The 14592-nt window shown below is 43.6% G+C and overlaps 2 protein-coding genes across 7 annotated transcripts in view; one reads left to right on the top strand and one right to left on the bottom strand.

The window, feature by feature from the left end:
• akip1 (A kinase (PRKA) interacting protein 1) overlaps nt 1–14592 on the top strand; it is a 150787-nt gene that overhangs the window by 69773 nt on the left and 66422 nt on the right. The window lies entirely within an intron of this gene.
• LOC306825389 (calcitonin gene-related peptide 1-like) lies at nt 902–6517 on the bottom strand. 5 transcript variants are annotated; one of them, XM_079346101.1, is made up of 5 exons: nt 6037–6509; nt 4926–5017; nt 3893–4027; nt 1941–2128; nt 903–1712 (listed from the first exon to the last, which is right to left on the bottom strand). In XM_079346101.1, the coding sequence occupies exons 2-4, from the start codon at nt 5009–5011 to the stop codon at nt 1966–1968; spliced, it is 384 nt and encodes a 127-aa protein (XP_079202227.1). In that variant the 5' UTR covers nt 5012–5017; nt 6037–6509; the 3' UTR covers nt 903–1712; nt 1941–1965. The 5 variants fall into 5 exon arrangements, with proteins under 5 accessions (XP_079202229.1, XP_079202227.1, XP_079202230.1 ...); XM_079346102.1 differs by having other exon boundaries at nt 906–1712; nt 1941–2125; nt 6037–6205; XM_079346103.1 differs by lacking the exon at nt 6037–6509 and having other exon boundaries at nt 902–1712; nt 4926–5013.

The following is a 14592-nucleotide window of genomic DNA, read 5'->3' as shown; positions in this document are numbered from 1 at the left end:
AGTAAATTTTGTTGCCACCTGTTGGAGCGCCGCTGTAAGAGCAACAGGGTCTCTGAAATGTGAGTGAACCTGAGAGGATTAAAAATGAATCCTTGAATCCTCTTTGACATCTTCTTCTTTTGTTCTATAACATGTGAATCAAAATGATTTTTAAAGTCAGACATGTGTCGATCCGTCTCCGAAGTCGGACGGAGAATACCCTGTAAAATGTTTTGAATTCTTTTGGGGGCGGCAGTAGCTCAGTCTGATGGGACTGGAGGGTTGACGGTTCAAGTCCTGATGCGCACTATACTATGGAAGTTGGTCTGGTAGCTGGAGAGGTGTCAGGTCACATCCCAAGAACTACATGCTTAGGTGTCTTTGAGCAAGGCATCGAAATCCCAACCGCTCTGGCATCTCTTCACTAATGCATATCCACACGTCTTGTTTTTTTTTTTGCATGTGTGTGATTCTCTCAATAACAGAGAGTAAAGCAGAATTTCCCTCCGTGATTAATAAAGTGTGTGAAACATATTTAACTTCTATGACATCATTTGTTGAAGTAGCGTGAGTCCTGATTGAAGTGTGACGTCACCTCGAACGGAGCTGAAGAAGAACAGGTCTGACTGCAGGTTCAGCTGCTTTTTATTCAGCCATGCAGGTTTTTTTTTTTGTTGGTTATTTTAATGCATCATTGTTCATCCATGCTGCTGTGTCGTCAGAAAATCGTCCCTTTGAAACTGATGTTTACACCTGCAGACTGTCTCTGCATACAAAGCGATTCCAACTGTGCAACAGCATTGTATGAATGTGTGATTTCAGCCCATGTGTAGATGTTTGTCAGTGTAGAAAAGTGTAAAAATCACTCACTAATACCTTGTGGTTAATCATTTATAACTCTTGTTCTCTATTATTCAACTTCCAATCGTAGCCTCTCATTAGCTCATGAGTTCGACGTCTGTCTGCACCTTTAAAAACCTTTGAAGAACAACACAAGTACCCCAAACCCGAGTGTATCTAAAATACATTTTAATCTTGCTGAAATTTATTTTCACAATATCGTTTACAATATTAATGTGTCGTCATTCTCTCCGTCCTCGCTCGGCTCTTCTTTAGCGTCTCGAAACAGAACTGTACAATCATGTTCATGTAAATTGTTCTACATCAAGGCACAAGACAACAGCCGTTGTGGGGGGGCCTTGGGTAGGCTGATCTTTAATGGCGTCCCTCTGGCACACAGGAAAACAGGGGAACCCTCGAGAGCAGAGGGGATTGTGGGAAATGTGGGAGAATGGAGGTGGGATGAGGAAGAGCGAGGTGGGTCGCATGGAGGAAATGTGCTCTAACGAGGTGAAAGGAGGAAGAAAATCAGGTGATAACCACTGCTGCTTTCATTTTATTTTCCAATGATAGTCATGTATAAAAAAGACGGACCATGTTTTTTTTTTTCTTTCTTTCTTCAGGAGTTCATTTGTTCATGTACAGAAACTAAAGTGCTTTTTTTCTCTTTTTTTTTTTCTCTTATTTGCTGAAAGCAAAAAGGTTTCACTAACAGGATGGAAATGGGGGACGAGAAGTCCAGTGGGGTCTTTTTTTTTCTTTCATTTCCATTAAGAACGTGAGGGATGGATAAAGGGCCAGTTCACTGTTTATTTTCTGCTCAATTTTTTTGTTTGTTTTTGTTGATTTTTGTTCTCAGGATTTTCTGGTGTTTTCTTCTCAGGATTCAACCTCTGAAAGACACAGAGAGACATTTAGTGTTAATTTTTGCAAACCATAACAACAAAAATTGGATGTTAAATTTAAAATTTAAAAATTTAAAAAAAAAATCTTAGTTTTTTCTTTGTTTTGCAACATTGTTTGATTTTTTTAATTAGCTGGGATTAGAAACAATGTTGTTGTTTTTTTTTGTTTTTTTGCTGATGCAATGAAGAAACAAGCAGATGAAAGCTACATTTTACCGTTTCCCTGAAGGTTTAGCAGTGCTCACATCTGGACGTTTCTCCTCCGCCTGCCGAAGGCCTTGGCGCCAACGTTGGTGGGGACAAAGTTGCTGTTGCCCATCCCCCCCGATCGGCTGAGGAAGTCTGCCAGGCGGTGAGTGACGCAGGTCGCCGTGTTGCAGGCTCGCTTTTGTGCTGTAACGCTGCTTCAAGAGAGCAAACAAGGGATTAATGCCAAAGATCTGGTCCTTAAATCCATCAATATGTGCACACAGTGTCTCTGCACAGAATTGATTTGAACCAGCAGTAAGTTCATAAGAATGTGCGCTCCTGAGAGGTGTCATTTTCTTACCTTTGAACTCGACGAGAGCCACAGAGATCATTTCCAGTTTTGTCTCATTTACGTAAATTTTAGTGTATCAGTTCCCACTGAGGGTTCTAAGATATCCCCATAAGAATGAAAATGAGCTAAGGCTTCCTGGTAGAAAAATACGTTTATTAAACAAGAAACATGGTGTCGCATTAGTGGATCATTTATTAATGCTTCCATCAGGTGATCTCTCTCAACCCTTAAACTTCAGCGGGCTTTAATGACGCCACGGACAGTACACACACACACACACAGATGGATGTCTGCACCGGCTCCTTAATCACATTTATGAAAACTAACTCTGATTGTCTGAAATGACGGGAACAAATCATTCTCTGCCAAAAATAAAGGGGGGGGGGGGACGGAAAAATTGGTTGCAGTTACAGTTAACTTCTCATGTCAGTCAGGCAGATAAAATCAACATGCACTTGCCAATCCCAAAACAGAAGGGAGGAAGAAACTGGGACGAGGAGAGGACAGAGGAGGAGGAGGAGGAGGAGGAAGGGTAGAAGAGGGGCTGAGGGAGGATGAGGAGGGGGGGGGTTAGATGCTGTCAAACGTCTCGCCGTAGCTTGCATAGCTGTCACTCTCAGGCGCACTGCGCTTCTTGCCGGGCGTTCCTGCTCCCACGTTCGTGCGGGGGAATGTCTGCAACTTGTGCAGCTCCTGAGACAGTTTGCCCAACACACAGGTGCTGAGGTTGGAGCAGCGCTTGGTAAGGGGCCTGTCCATGCTGTTGGGGAGGGGACACACAGAAACACATGCAGAAAAACAGGCTCATAGGCATGGCAAAACATGCAGAAAAAATCACTTAAGTTCTCCTTTTCCCCGATCATTCACGCAGCATTTCTCACATGCATTTCATTCTCATGCCACTTATCAAGAAGTAAAAATAACCCCCCCACCATCTCGCTACAGACTCATGCTTCTTCCCGCTCCGCACCCATCAAAGAACCTGTCATCCATCCCCTCATGCACCGAAACCCCCCCCCACCCCAAGTCAACCCCTTCTTGTCACATATCTTACACCCACAGAACAAACAGAAACCAGTCGCTTCCCACTGTCATGCAACTCCACTTAATTGACATCATGCACACTTATTCGTTCCGTTAGCCGTATCTGCTGCTCACATGCCCTGCAGGCAGGCTGCAAATAGTTGTTCATTCAAACAAAATCAAACTCATCCATGCAGGAGCAAGGTCAGGACAGAGAATAGACGTTTTATCTTATAAGAACTATTTATTCTGGTGATCGATTCCACATCCTGATTTGAGTACATACCTCTATGCCTGATTGAACCCGAGTAGGGGAGCTAAAAAGACGCATCTTGAGTCGTGATAAAAGTGAAACCAGAATGTGAGATATAGTCCCTAAAGAGATCCACATAATTGAGCATAGTCGACCCCCTCCCCCCCCCCCCCCCCCCCCCCCCCCCCCAAAAAAAAAAAGGCCTGGCTGTTTTAACTTCAATCAAAGCCGAAGAAGTTTAGTTTCACCCATTCACTCTGGATGTGTTCAAGTGGAGCCGCTTTTGTGCGAGGAGGAAGAAGTGCTGTACAAAAAGGGTGAAGTCTTTTTTTTTTTTTGTGATCTGCGTACCTGTTTCCTTCAGTCGCCTGCTGCTCCAGCTCCTCCGCCGTCATCTGCACAAACTCCTTGACAATGGCGTTGAGTAACCTTCGCGCCTCGTAGTCCGTGAGCGTGACTCGGTCTGACATGGAGTCTAAGCCCGGTCTGAGGAGGTAATGGGGGTGAGTGGGAGGGTTTCAGGGGGGGTTAGAAGGGTTTCGGGCAGAGGAGAGGAGATCAGCATTAAATCTTTGGCTGGAGTTATCACCTGCAGATATAAGGAGGGGAGGTGTGTGTGTGTGTGTGTGTGTGTGTGTGTGTGTTGGGGTGTTAGGGTGGGGTAGAGCAGCTGAATGAATGGGGGGGGGTCAGGGGGGTTGGCTGGGACGTCAGCTCGGGGAGGGATGACGTCTGAGTTGGAGGGCCCTCAGCCAACGCGGGGAAACAATCTGCGGAAAGTGCCCCATCTGAGCGAGGGGCTGATGAGCAGGCGGCTTCAGATTTATGACTAAATCGATAGCTTCATGGGAACAGAGCCGGGAGTGGCTTCAACTCGGCTTTATATGAATACTCATACAGAAATATAGATCTCATTCATCATACATGTTACTTTATTCCCTTCTGTTTGTGTTTTGATTGTTTCCCCTTTTTTTACACAGTTTACACTTACACTCAGATTAGAGACACAAAGTTAATATATTGTTTTCTTTTCAATGGTTTAGGATCAAAGTTAAAGACCTGAGATAATATTTGACCCAGCATAAAGCATGACATAAAGCATAAATCTTAAGATTGATAAAGTGTCTTTGCAGGCACATTATCTATTCTTTTTTTTCCTCTCCTCTTTCTTCTTGTTTTCTCGTGCTTTTTAATTATTTTGCCAAAATTTCTGGAAAGACAAAACGCTACTAAATTCCTTCGTAAGAAAAAAATGTACTTCAGTCCTCACTGCTTGTTTTTAACTGTAAATAGTGAAATGTAACATCAGCTCATCGTCTAACATGTTGGGAAAATGAACCAGCTGATGGTCTGAAGCATCAAAATTGGAAGTTGAGAGTCTCACCTGGCAGGAGCGGCTTGTGAGCAGTACATCTGGCAAATGACCAGGGCGTAGGCAACGAGGAAAGCAGAGATCTTCAACATAACCATGGTCCCCTACACAGCGAGAAAGAGCAACATCAGCTCCATGTCCACAACACTGCTACAACTCACACTTCACCTCAGTCACTCTCACAGTATGAAGAAAAGAAAAACACAGATAAGTTACACCTGTTAGCGTCTGATCCTGAGAAAGACAAAAAAAAATCCTCCTAAATTTTGTGTGCTTTTGTCTCCTGCTGAACATCCTTGCTTTTACTTCCACGACAACCCCCCCCCCACACACACACACACACACACGCACACACACACACACACACACACACACACACACAGCAGCACCCCCTTCAAAATAAAGCTATATTAAAAAAAAACCCTTCTTCTGCAAAAAACAAGATGTTACTCCAAAACATCCAGTCAAGAGCGAAGGACAGGTAGCTCTCTCTTTTCGAACGCTGCAGGTCCTGAAGTGTGATATGTGTGTGTTTATGGTGTGTGTGTGTGTGTGTGTGTGTGTGTGTGTGTGTGTGTGTGTGTGTGTGTTTGTAGGTGGGGGTCCTGGACTGTGAAATGCCTCTATCTCTTGCAAACTCTGGAAGAGGAGGGGTGAACAGTGAAGAGGGAGGGAGGACTCCAAGCTTGCCAACTCCCTAAGGGACCAGTGCATTAGTGTAATGAGCTGCCAGCACTCTCTCTCTCTCTCTCTCTCTCTCTCTCTCTCTACGCACACACTCTCCAACCTGCTTGTCCATCTCTTCTTTATTTTTCTCTCTCTTTCACCTGCTCTTCTTCCCTTCAGCTTCTTTACATTTTAAGCTTTTTCTTTCACTTTGTTTCATTTTTTTTTTTCTTTTTTTTTTTTCTACTTTCATCTCCTTCTTTGGTCTCCAATTACCAGAACTGGACCCTCACCATGCGGGTACTGGTGATGCTGCTGACCCCAGTGCTCCCTCTCCAATCCCATTACAGACACAATCACATCCCTGCAGACTAACAGAGACCTTTTGTCCACATGCAAACAGCTCATCAGGTACACTCACAGTCACTGAAACACCAAAGTCAAAGTCAACACTTACCTTCGGTGATAATCACCAAGCGAAAAAAATAAATAAATATAAATCTCTATGTATCTCTCAGCAAAAACACAATAAGTTGACTTTCTCTCAACTTGCAGGACAACTCTTGATTCTGTTGCATGCAGCGCCAACGCTCCAGCCTATATATCCCACCACTTGGATTTGTGCATTGACTGTGTAGGTGTTTAATTATCTGCCAGCGACCAATCACGTCGCTCTGATGATACGGCCGGCCAATGGGACGCCTCCTTTCAGTCCTGGCTCACTCATGGGGGACATGGCTTTTGCGCTGACGTCATTCCTCAGTCACTAAGTGCTCCATTCACAAAATCCACCAGTCATTTGGACCATTTGCCATCCCCCCCAATTTGCATTGATGTCATTAATTAAATAGGAGGCAGAGCAAACCGGTGGCCGAGGAGAAGCATCACCAGCAATAAATATTTTAAGAACCTTCCAAAAAATGTTACATTGCATGCTATATCTCAAATGCCAAATCGATAAGACCCCCCCGCCCCGCCACCCCCCCAACAACAACCCTGCCACCCTCCCAGCTAAGCACTTGCAGGCGGGGCCATCTGCTGGGGAGGGATGTATACTACAGTGACGCTCTTCATTCATAACGCTGTTTGGTGAACTTCAGCACTACACCCACCGTCAGTAAAGACCGTCCATCACACAAGCAGCTTGTGTAATCAGCTTGTTTTCTGCAGATGTGATTTGAAGTCATTTACATATCATATCCTGAGTCATGTGGGTCAACACTGCTCATACACTACTTCAGATGAGCTCAGGTTTGTGCAACTTTGTGTGTGTGTGTGTGTGTGTGTGTTGTTTGTGTCTCTGTGATTTACCTGAAACATAACTCTCCTTTCGCAGAAGCTCTGCCTGCTTTAGAAGCTGAGCCAACTATGACAACATCTCTGCCCACTACAGTGAAACATCAAACCACATTGAGTTCATAAAGTGATACCACAGTGGAGTCCAGTAATGATAACTGCCCCACGCCCTCCCTCCCTCCCTCCCTCCCTCCCTCCCACACACTGAGTAAACGAGTCGTCCTCGGCAAAGACCAATCGATGACAGCCTCCGACAAGAGCCGTTTCTCAAAAGCAATTACACAACTGTTTGTCGTGCACCGTCGTCTCAATCCCCTGCCTTTTCATTAGTGTGCAGGGCAGCGTGTGTGTGTGTGTGCACAGTGGACATAATGAATGGCCGTACAGTAGGTGTGTGTGTGTGTGTGTATAAATATGTGTGTATGCTCTGGATTATATGTCAGAGTAAAAGAAGGGGAGGGTTTGCCTCTCCTTGTCTGCGTCATAGAGGAACCCCATTAGACTGGATGAGCCTTTTAGTGCTATTGAGCCACCAGGCTCACCCATGTCAGACGCTAAATCACCACTGAACAGACAGCTGCTCGGTCTCAAGATATGTCTAAGAACCTACTTCACTTTTCAGCCTCCACATCAAGTGTCCTGTGTCCGGCTTTATGGCACACTGAAACATAAATGAAGAGCTTGAACTTGTTAAAAAGATTACAACTTTTATTTTCAACTTTTCAAAAGAGCTTCAGTTTTTTAACGTTTCCTGCAAAGGTCTGAGCCGTGTTTTTTGACTTGGGACTATCTTTAGCAATGTTTCATGTTGAAGCAGCTTTGTCAGGCAGACGTGTCCACATGTCCACTCATTCTTAATCCTGACTGCAGGAGACCAATCTCAGACTTTAACATGCTGTGGTCATGAAATGCAACGTTCCTCTCATTTATGGTCAAAAAGAAAGAAAAACAACATCAAGCCATTTTCACCTAAACTCCGAAAAATATCTAAGAGACAATTTTAAGCAGACTGCCCCTGATCCCTGTTTGAGGGGGGGTAAAAGAAAGTGTTTGCGTGTTTCAGTCGTTCACCAGTCGCAGGATACAACATCCTGTCGCCCCTCTCACTCGCTCATGGTGGATTTTTTTCTCTTTCGTTCTCTCATCAGCTCACCCTGATGTTGTGCAAAAACATGTATCATCACTCCTTATTGCTTATTGCATTCACACATGCAGCTAATCCTGAAAAGTTTGTGAAGTTTTCGGGGTTTTGTGCAAGTGTGAAAGCAACTTATCAGTACAAAACATCATCCTCTGAATACTAAAGTTAACGACACAAAAATAAAAGCACGGACGGCGGGTAGAGTCAGAAACCGGGGAGAGAGAGAGAGAGAGAGAGAGAGAGAGAGAGAGAGAGAGAGTGTGTGAAATACCATGCGGAGAAGGAGCCAGGCGTTGGATCTGAACATCAGCCACTACACTGCCCTGCCACCCCAGGAGGATTTTATTTTTTTAAAGTGACTCCGCCAGCAGCTATCACATGCACAGGAGCGATAAAAGACAGGGAAACATTTGCCAAGTGAAGATCTTGTAAAGAAAAAATGCAACATCTGTTAAAGTCAACATGATCGTCTGCAGAGAGTGTTCGGACATTTAAAACCTGTAATTTTACATTGTGTCTCAAAGCTTTAAAATACTCAACTTTTGATGCTTTTTTGTTTTTTTTTACAGGTTTCTTGAACCTTGCTTGTGTTTTATGTCGTGGGAAAGTTAAAGCACATCTCTGTGGTATCTGCATGTCTTTATATGTCTTTCTACCATAGTGTGTATATGTGTTTACTTGTTCTCTTTTAGGTCGTTTGCATTGCTCTCCACCCCTGGGAGCTGCTCCCACTGTCCTGAACCCTCCAAAGTTTTTCCTCAGATTTAAAAAAAAACAAAAAAACTTTTGAGCATCAAGTCGATACACTAACCTTTGAAGCCTCAGCTGAGATCAACACACTCACTGTAGTGTAAGTTATTAGTGAAGACACAGGGACTGCTGCTGTGTCTGCTTCCTCTACAGCTGTATTGGATGTAAGAGCTGTGATGCTATATGTCATCTTAATGGCTCAGCTCTGTTGGGATCCATCAGGAAAGTGTACACCTGCAGAAATGATGCTAACACACATGTTGTTACTGAGCATGTGCTGTCCAACATGTCAATATGATGACCGAGGTGATGCATGGGTATGATGCAAACACGTGCAGTGGTTCAGTGCACAAGTTCAGATCCCTGGTGATGCCCCTGAATGCAACCATAGGGATTAGTTTTTAATGTAGCTTAAAAGCAACAGTAGGTTACTGTTCAGACTTCAAACAGTCGTTTCAAAGATCCATTTAATGGCACGCTACCTCTGGTGTTCCTCACAGCACGGCCCGTGTAGGAGACATACAGGTTGGGGATGAGTTTTGAGTGTGTGTGTGTGTGTGTGTTGCAGAGGCGGTGACTCACGTGGGAGTAGGCGTGTGCAAGTGTGTGTGTAAACGTGCGCACTCACCTGTCACACAGATGAGAGAGTTAGGGTTGGATTAGAAGCCATAATTTAAGTTGACCGCCACGCCACGCCACGCTACCTAGCACTATTCATTCATTCATTCATCACCTCTTTACGTTTATCCATCCTGATACGCTCTGATAGCTCATAATAAATGTTCATAATAAATGCACCAAACGCATCTGGATCTCAGCGTTATCTGTCATAATAACCTCCGGGGGCGTCACAAATTTGGAAACCTCAGGACCCAACCTCAAGACTCTCAGCGGCCAAAAAGGGTTTGATTTTGGAAGCCGCAACAGCCCGATTACCTTTTTACTGCAGTGTGTAACTTTGGCGGCATGGATACGGGTTAGAGAGAGAGAGAGAGAGAGAGAGAGAGAGAGAGAGAGAGAGAGAAGTGTGTACGGCTTTACGGCACTAACTCACACACCAGACTTTAGTTATAAAAAGAAACCAGTTAGCCTTCGCAGGAGTATTTGACACGATGGCTGAAGCTCAGAGACAGACGATAAAGACTGAGCAACAAGCAGAGCGTTCATCCCTTCAGATTTGATCAGAATCAGAATAAAGTTTTATTGTCGAGTACATTTAGACGTGAAAGGTGAAAGGTTTGTAAGCAGATGTCAAAGGGGAACAGCACGACGTGTGACTTATAACGGTGCAGTTACTAAAGTGCAACAAACCCAATTCCTATATTGTTGCTTTCATGTGACCAAAATCCAATATCAGACAGGACACGTAGCAAGCCAACCAACAACACATTATAGACACTGAGACAGGACGTGTGTGGGGTCAAACAGAGTATGGTCTGTGCTGTATCAGTGGAGCATAAGTAACTTTATACTTTACACATTATATTAACATAATAAACACAAAGTCGCAGTCGTGTTGTTTGTTCAAAGGGGAAAGCATCGTGTTGCCCTGTCTACCTACACAACACAATTAGAGTGAAGTTTGATATTGGATATTGGATCTTCAGTGGACACTTTCAAACTCGGCACGACAAACTGACTAATGAGCGTGTCCGTCGATTCTTAGAGAAGGAAAAACAATTTACAAGCTCTGGTTTCAGGAGAAGGAACACCCACAGAGAAATGGAAACAATTCACGGCAGTTCTTTAAGACTTGATGACTTTCTGAGGAAAAGCAGGAAGTCAGGAAGAAGCTGATGGACGAGCGTCACTGGCTAATAATGTTAAAGATGCTTCTCGCTGTACGACTGTCATGTCCGACAACTTAATGAGTCGAGTCATTTAAAACCTGCGACATCGATCCAGTGACATGTCGATATAACGTACAAGCTTGTATACAATGTTGTACGTTTTGCATCGATGTGTGTCTGTATCGTTTTATAACTCCGCTGTGACACCAGAAATCTTTTCATTGACTACTTTTATTCTCAGACACAAACCTCCACGAAACATCCCAGCCAGCTCCAGATCCTCTCCCACGAGGGGGAATCGTGCAGAAGGAGAAAACCCAAAAAAAACAATATATAGAAATAACTGAAGAAGAAGGACACAAAGGAAGGAGACGGAGGAGCTGCAAACTACAACACAAGTAACTCATGCAGTCCTGCAGTCCTGTTAGAGAAGAAAAAAACAGACCAGATTATTACAGATTATTACGAATGTGTTGCTGAGAAAGCTTTCATGAAGTCTGCACACTATTGCTCTACAGTTAGAAATAACTTTTTGAGAAACAGTAAAAAATGCAATATTTAATGCGTTTCTCTGACCTAAGTCCAAACAATAAAGTAGACAAGAAAAAAACACCAATCACGTATTTGTGTCTCTCTCCAGTCAAACCAGTTAAAGGCAATAAATATTTGTGAAACACAATCGACGTAACGCAGCAGTTATCATTTTGGGGCGGCAGTATGTCAGTCTGCAGGGACTTGAGTTGGGAGTTGGAGGATCACCGGCTGAAGTACAGATGTGGACCGAAGTAGAGAAGTTGGTCTGGGAGCTGGAGCGGTGCCAGGGCACTTTCCAAGCAGTGCCGAGGTGTGCTTGAGCAAGGCATCGAACTTCCGACCTCTCTGGTGCGCTCGCTGACGTCTCTCCATGAATGCATGTCCACAGGTCATGTTTGGGCCTGTGTGTGAGAAGCATGTCTCTAAATAACAGAGTGTAAACCAGAATTTTTCTTCAGGGAGTGATAAAGTTTTTCAAAAAAAAAAAAAAAAAAAGTATTTCAAAATAAAATAAAAAAATGCACAGTTGATCTTTTGGTATGGGTTCCTCAAGATTTTATTTCTTCTTTATTCAAAAATGTTTTTAAAATTCAAATCTTTTCCTTGTGAATTGGTTTGGCGTTTGTTTTTTTTTCTAAAATAAAATGTTGGGCAGTTTTCACCAATTTAGTTTTTAAATCCTCCGTCTTCTTCCGCTGCCAAAAAAGTGAAAAGTGAGCCAAAAATGTTTCTGTGACAGACGCTGGCATATAAAATAACATATGACGCCTGAAATCTTTCAATCAACCAATGACTTTAAAATCATGAACCATCCTGAACATACACAACCTTCATAAATATATAATATTCGATTGATCACGAGTACATTTCAGCTGATGTTCAATCACATCATCTTCAAATTAGAAGCATATTTAAAAACGCACACGAACAAGAGAATGGAAGATCCCGTCTCACATGCTGCGAATATAACCGCTGTCATAACATTACACTTTAGATCAGCGTAGAGTGTTGATGGGGTCAAGGCTGGGTGATATGATCTATGTAGGTAAGCATTGCTCCCTGCTGGGCACCTCCCAGTCAGTTAAGCCCGAGCCCATCCAGATAAATCACTTCCTGTAGAGAAAGGAAAGCGAAACAGCACTTAAGTCATTATCTAACTGCAGCCTGCCGTAATGGCTCTAAATCTCCAAATCTAATCAGTGGCTTGCCACCACAAAAGAGGCTCGCCACCTGATTAAATGCAAGTTCAAGTGGTGGAGCTGGTGTCACTTTGTGGTTTCTACATCAGGAAGAAGGGAAGAGTTTGTTTGAACACCTGGGATGCATTGTTCACGGGGGATTTTCAGGAAGACATTAAGAGTGAAAGATGTCGCTCGGAGCAGGTGTAACACTCCTGAACATGTTGTTCCGCCTCTTAAACCAGTGGGACAAATGGCTGAGCAGAAGGTCATGCTAACATTTGGGGCCAGTCATTACTTAAGAGAGCATGTTAAATGTCAAGGAGCACACTGTCGAAGTCTAATTTCCCCAGCGTTTGCTGCTGTTCATTCCCAGACATTAGGGAGATTACATTCAACCATTGAGACCTCCGAGCATCCATCAGGATCCTCCGACATCGCCGCGTGGGAGGGATGCTGGCCTCCTGTCTCTGACATCACCATCTGAATGGCCAGGCTCGCTCGCGTCTACTTCACATCCATTCAAGAAAAAGCAGCAAATGAGAAAAAGAGACCTCTCAGCAATCTGTAGCGAGACACTTACAAATGCTTTGGACTGGAGGAGCAACACTGAGAGGGGTTTGTGTTTCCGAAAAGTGCCTGCTGGCAGTCCTATTTATCATGATTACACGGGAACGAATGAAGTGACCTGACTACGAGAAATATGGCGGAATTGGATCCCGGTCGTGCAGCGATGACGCTTGCCAACTCGACTAAACAAAATATTATGAGAATCATCCAGTGATTTATTTCGGCCACTCACATTTTCACATAAAACGTAAAAAACCTCCTGCAGACCCAGACGCTGATGCAAACACAAATCTGGATTCTTTATTTAAAACATCTCAGACTGAAGCCAACACAGCGCCGATCGACCACGATGTGGAAACACTGATATGGTTATCAGTGTTTAAACTTTTTTTGTTCTTTTTTTTTTTTTTTAATAGCCGAGCAAATCTAAGCACCAGAAGTCTTTCAAACTTTGCAACTTTTGTGTGTGCATGCGGGGCTGTAGGGGGACTGGGGGAGCAATTAAGGGTCAAAACAGAATATTTTAGCAATAACAAAGAAAAACGTTAAAAATGTACAAAGAAAAACGATTGTGTGCACACATTTTCACTTGTACATTTTAATCATTAGCCTGTTGAAAGCAGAATAGTATTTTTACTTAAACCCTCCTTGGATGAAGTAAATGTCTCATCGTAGATTTGGATTTTGGGTTGGCACCCGGGGTGGCCAATCAGATTTCAGGGGGGGGGTGGTGGGGGTGGGGTGGGGGGCTTGCCACCCACCCATCTGGACACACCCCTGCATCAATACCAACAGCACCCACTCTCCTTCGTGTCTGATCGCTATCAAAAGAAATGTGATCCATAATCAATTGATCGTTGTCTAATACAAACTAACGAGAACACAGCACATCACAGTTTCCAATATGTATCTTTTTAAAACCACACAATACGAGGGGGGGTCATTAAAGGGGGATTCTTAAGAACATGCTGTTATTGATTTGATTGATTTTTCTTACAGAAAATATCACACTGTATAAATCCATAACTGACCAATCAGAATCAAGTACTCTACAGAGCCTGGTGCAAAAACAATGGACACGTTTCACTAATAGAAGCATCTTTCAGAGTGAATCAAACTGGATCATCGACATTTTTATTAGACCAGGACTTGCGGTTTAGTGAATGACCGCCATGTTTTTTTGGTTGAATTACTCGGATGCTGAGAAACCCTGGAGTGACTCAGGCTGGTGCCGTGTCAAAAGCTGGGCAGGGGCAGGCAGTTCCTCTGAAGTATCTTAAGGAAACTTGGCTCTCGTCGTTGGAGTCATTTCAGATTCAATCACACTTGATCAACTTGGACTATGGCCCGTAGTATTTATAGAAACTTAAACGTTATGCGGTTATAAAGCCTGGCTGAGACCCAAGAATCTGCCATCATTTCTGCCTCTGCAGCAAAGCTGAGAGTCGGACGTTTCTGGCTCTTTGTACAGTTTGAAGATGCTCGAGTTACAATGAAACCAAGAAAGAAAAGTATTTAGGAGGCAAACATGTTCGACATGGACTGATTGTCTGACCAAAAGCTGAATCGACTGTATTTGTAGGTACGACAGGGTTTTTCTGAAATCGTGACTCTTTTTACTTAAATCTTTTTTCGAGTGTTTTTTTTTTCCCCACAATCTTTTTCCGATGACGGTTTTCCTTTCATGCATCATATTACCTCTGCCTTTTTTCTCCGCCACTTTGTCATTGTTCTTGTACCCTCTGCCGCCTTCG

The sequence above is a fragment of the Symphodus melops genome, assembly GCF_947650265.1.
Source record: "Symphodus melops genome assembly, chromosome: 6".
NCBI classification, from domain to species: domain Eukaryota; kingdom Metazoa; phylum Chordata; class Actinopteri; order Labriformes; family Labridae; genus Symphodus; species Symphodus melops.
This window is presented reverse-complemented; position numbering and strand designations above follow the sequence as displayed.

Coding starts and splice junctions, on each gene's coding strand:
- LOC306825389 (XM_079346100.1), bottom strand. CDS start 5,011: ATGGTTATGTTGAAGATCTCTGCTTTCCTCGTTGCCTACGCCCTGGTC. Junction 4,028..4,925: donor TCACAAGCCGCTCCTGCCAG/GTGAGACTCTCA, acceptor TTACCTCCTCAG/ACCGGGCTTAGACTCCATGT. Junction 3,026..3,892: donor CAGGCGACTGAAGGAAACAG/GTACGCAGATCA, acceptor CCTCCCCAACAG/CATGGACAGGCCCCTTACCA.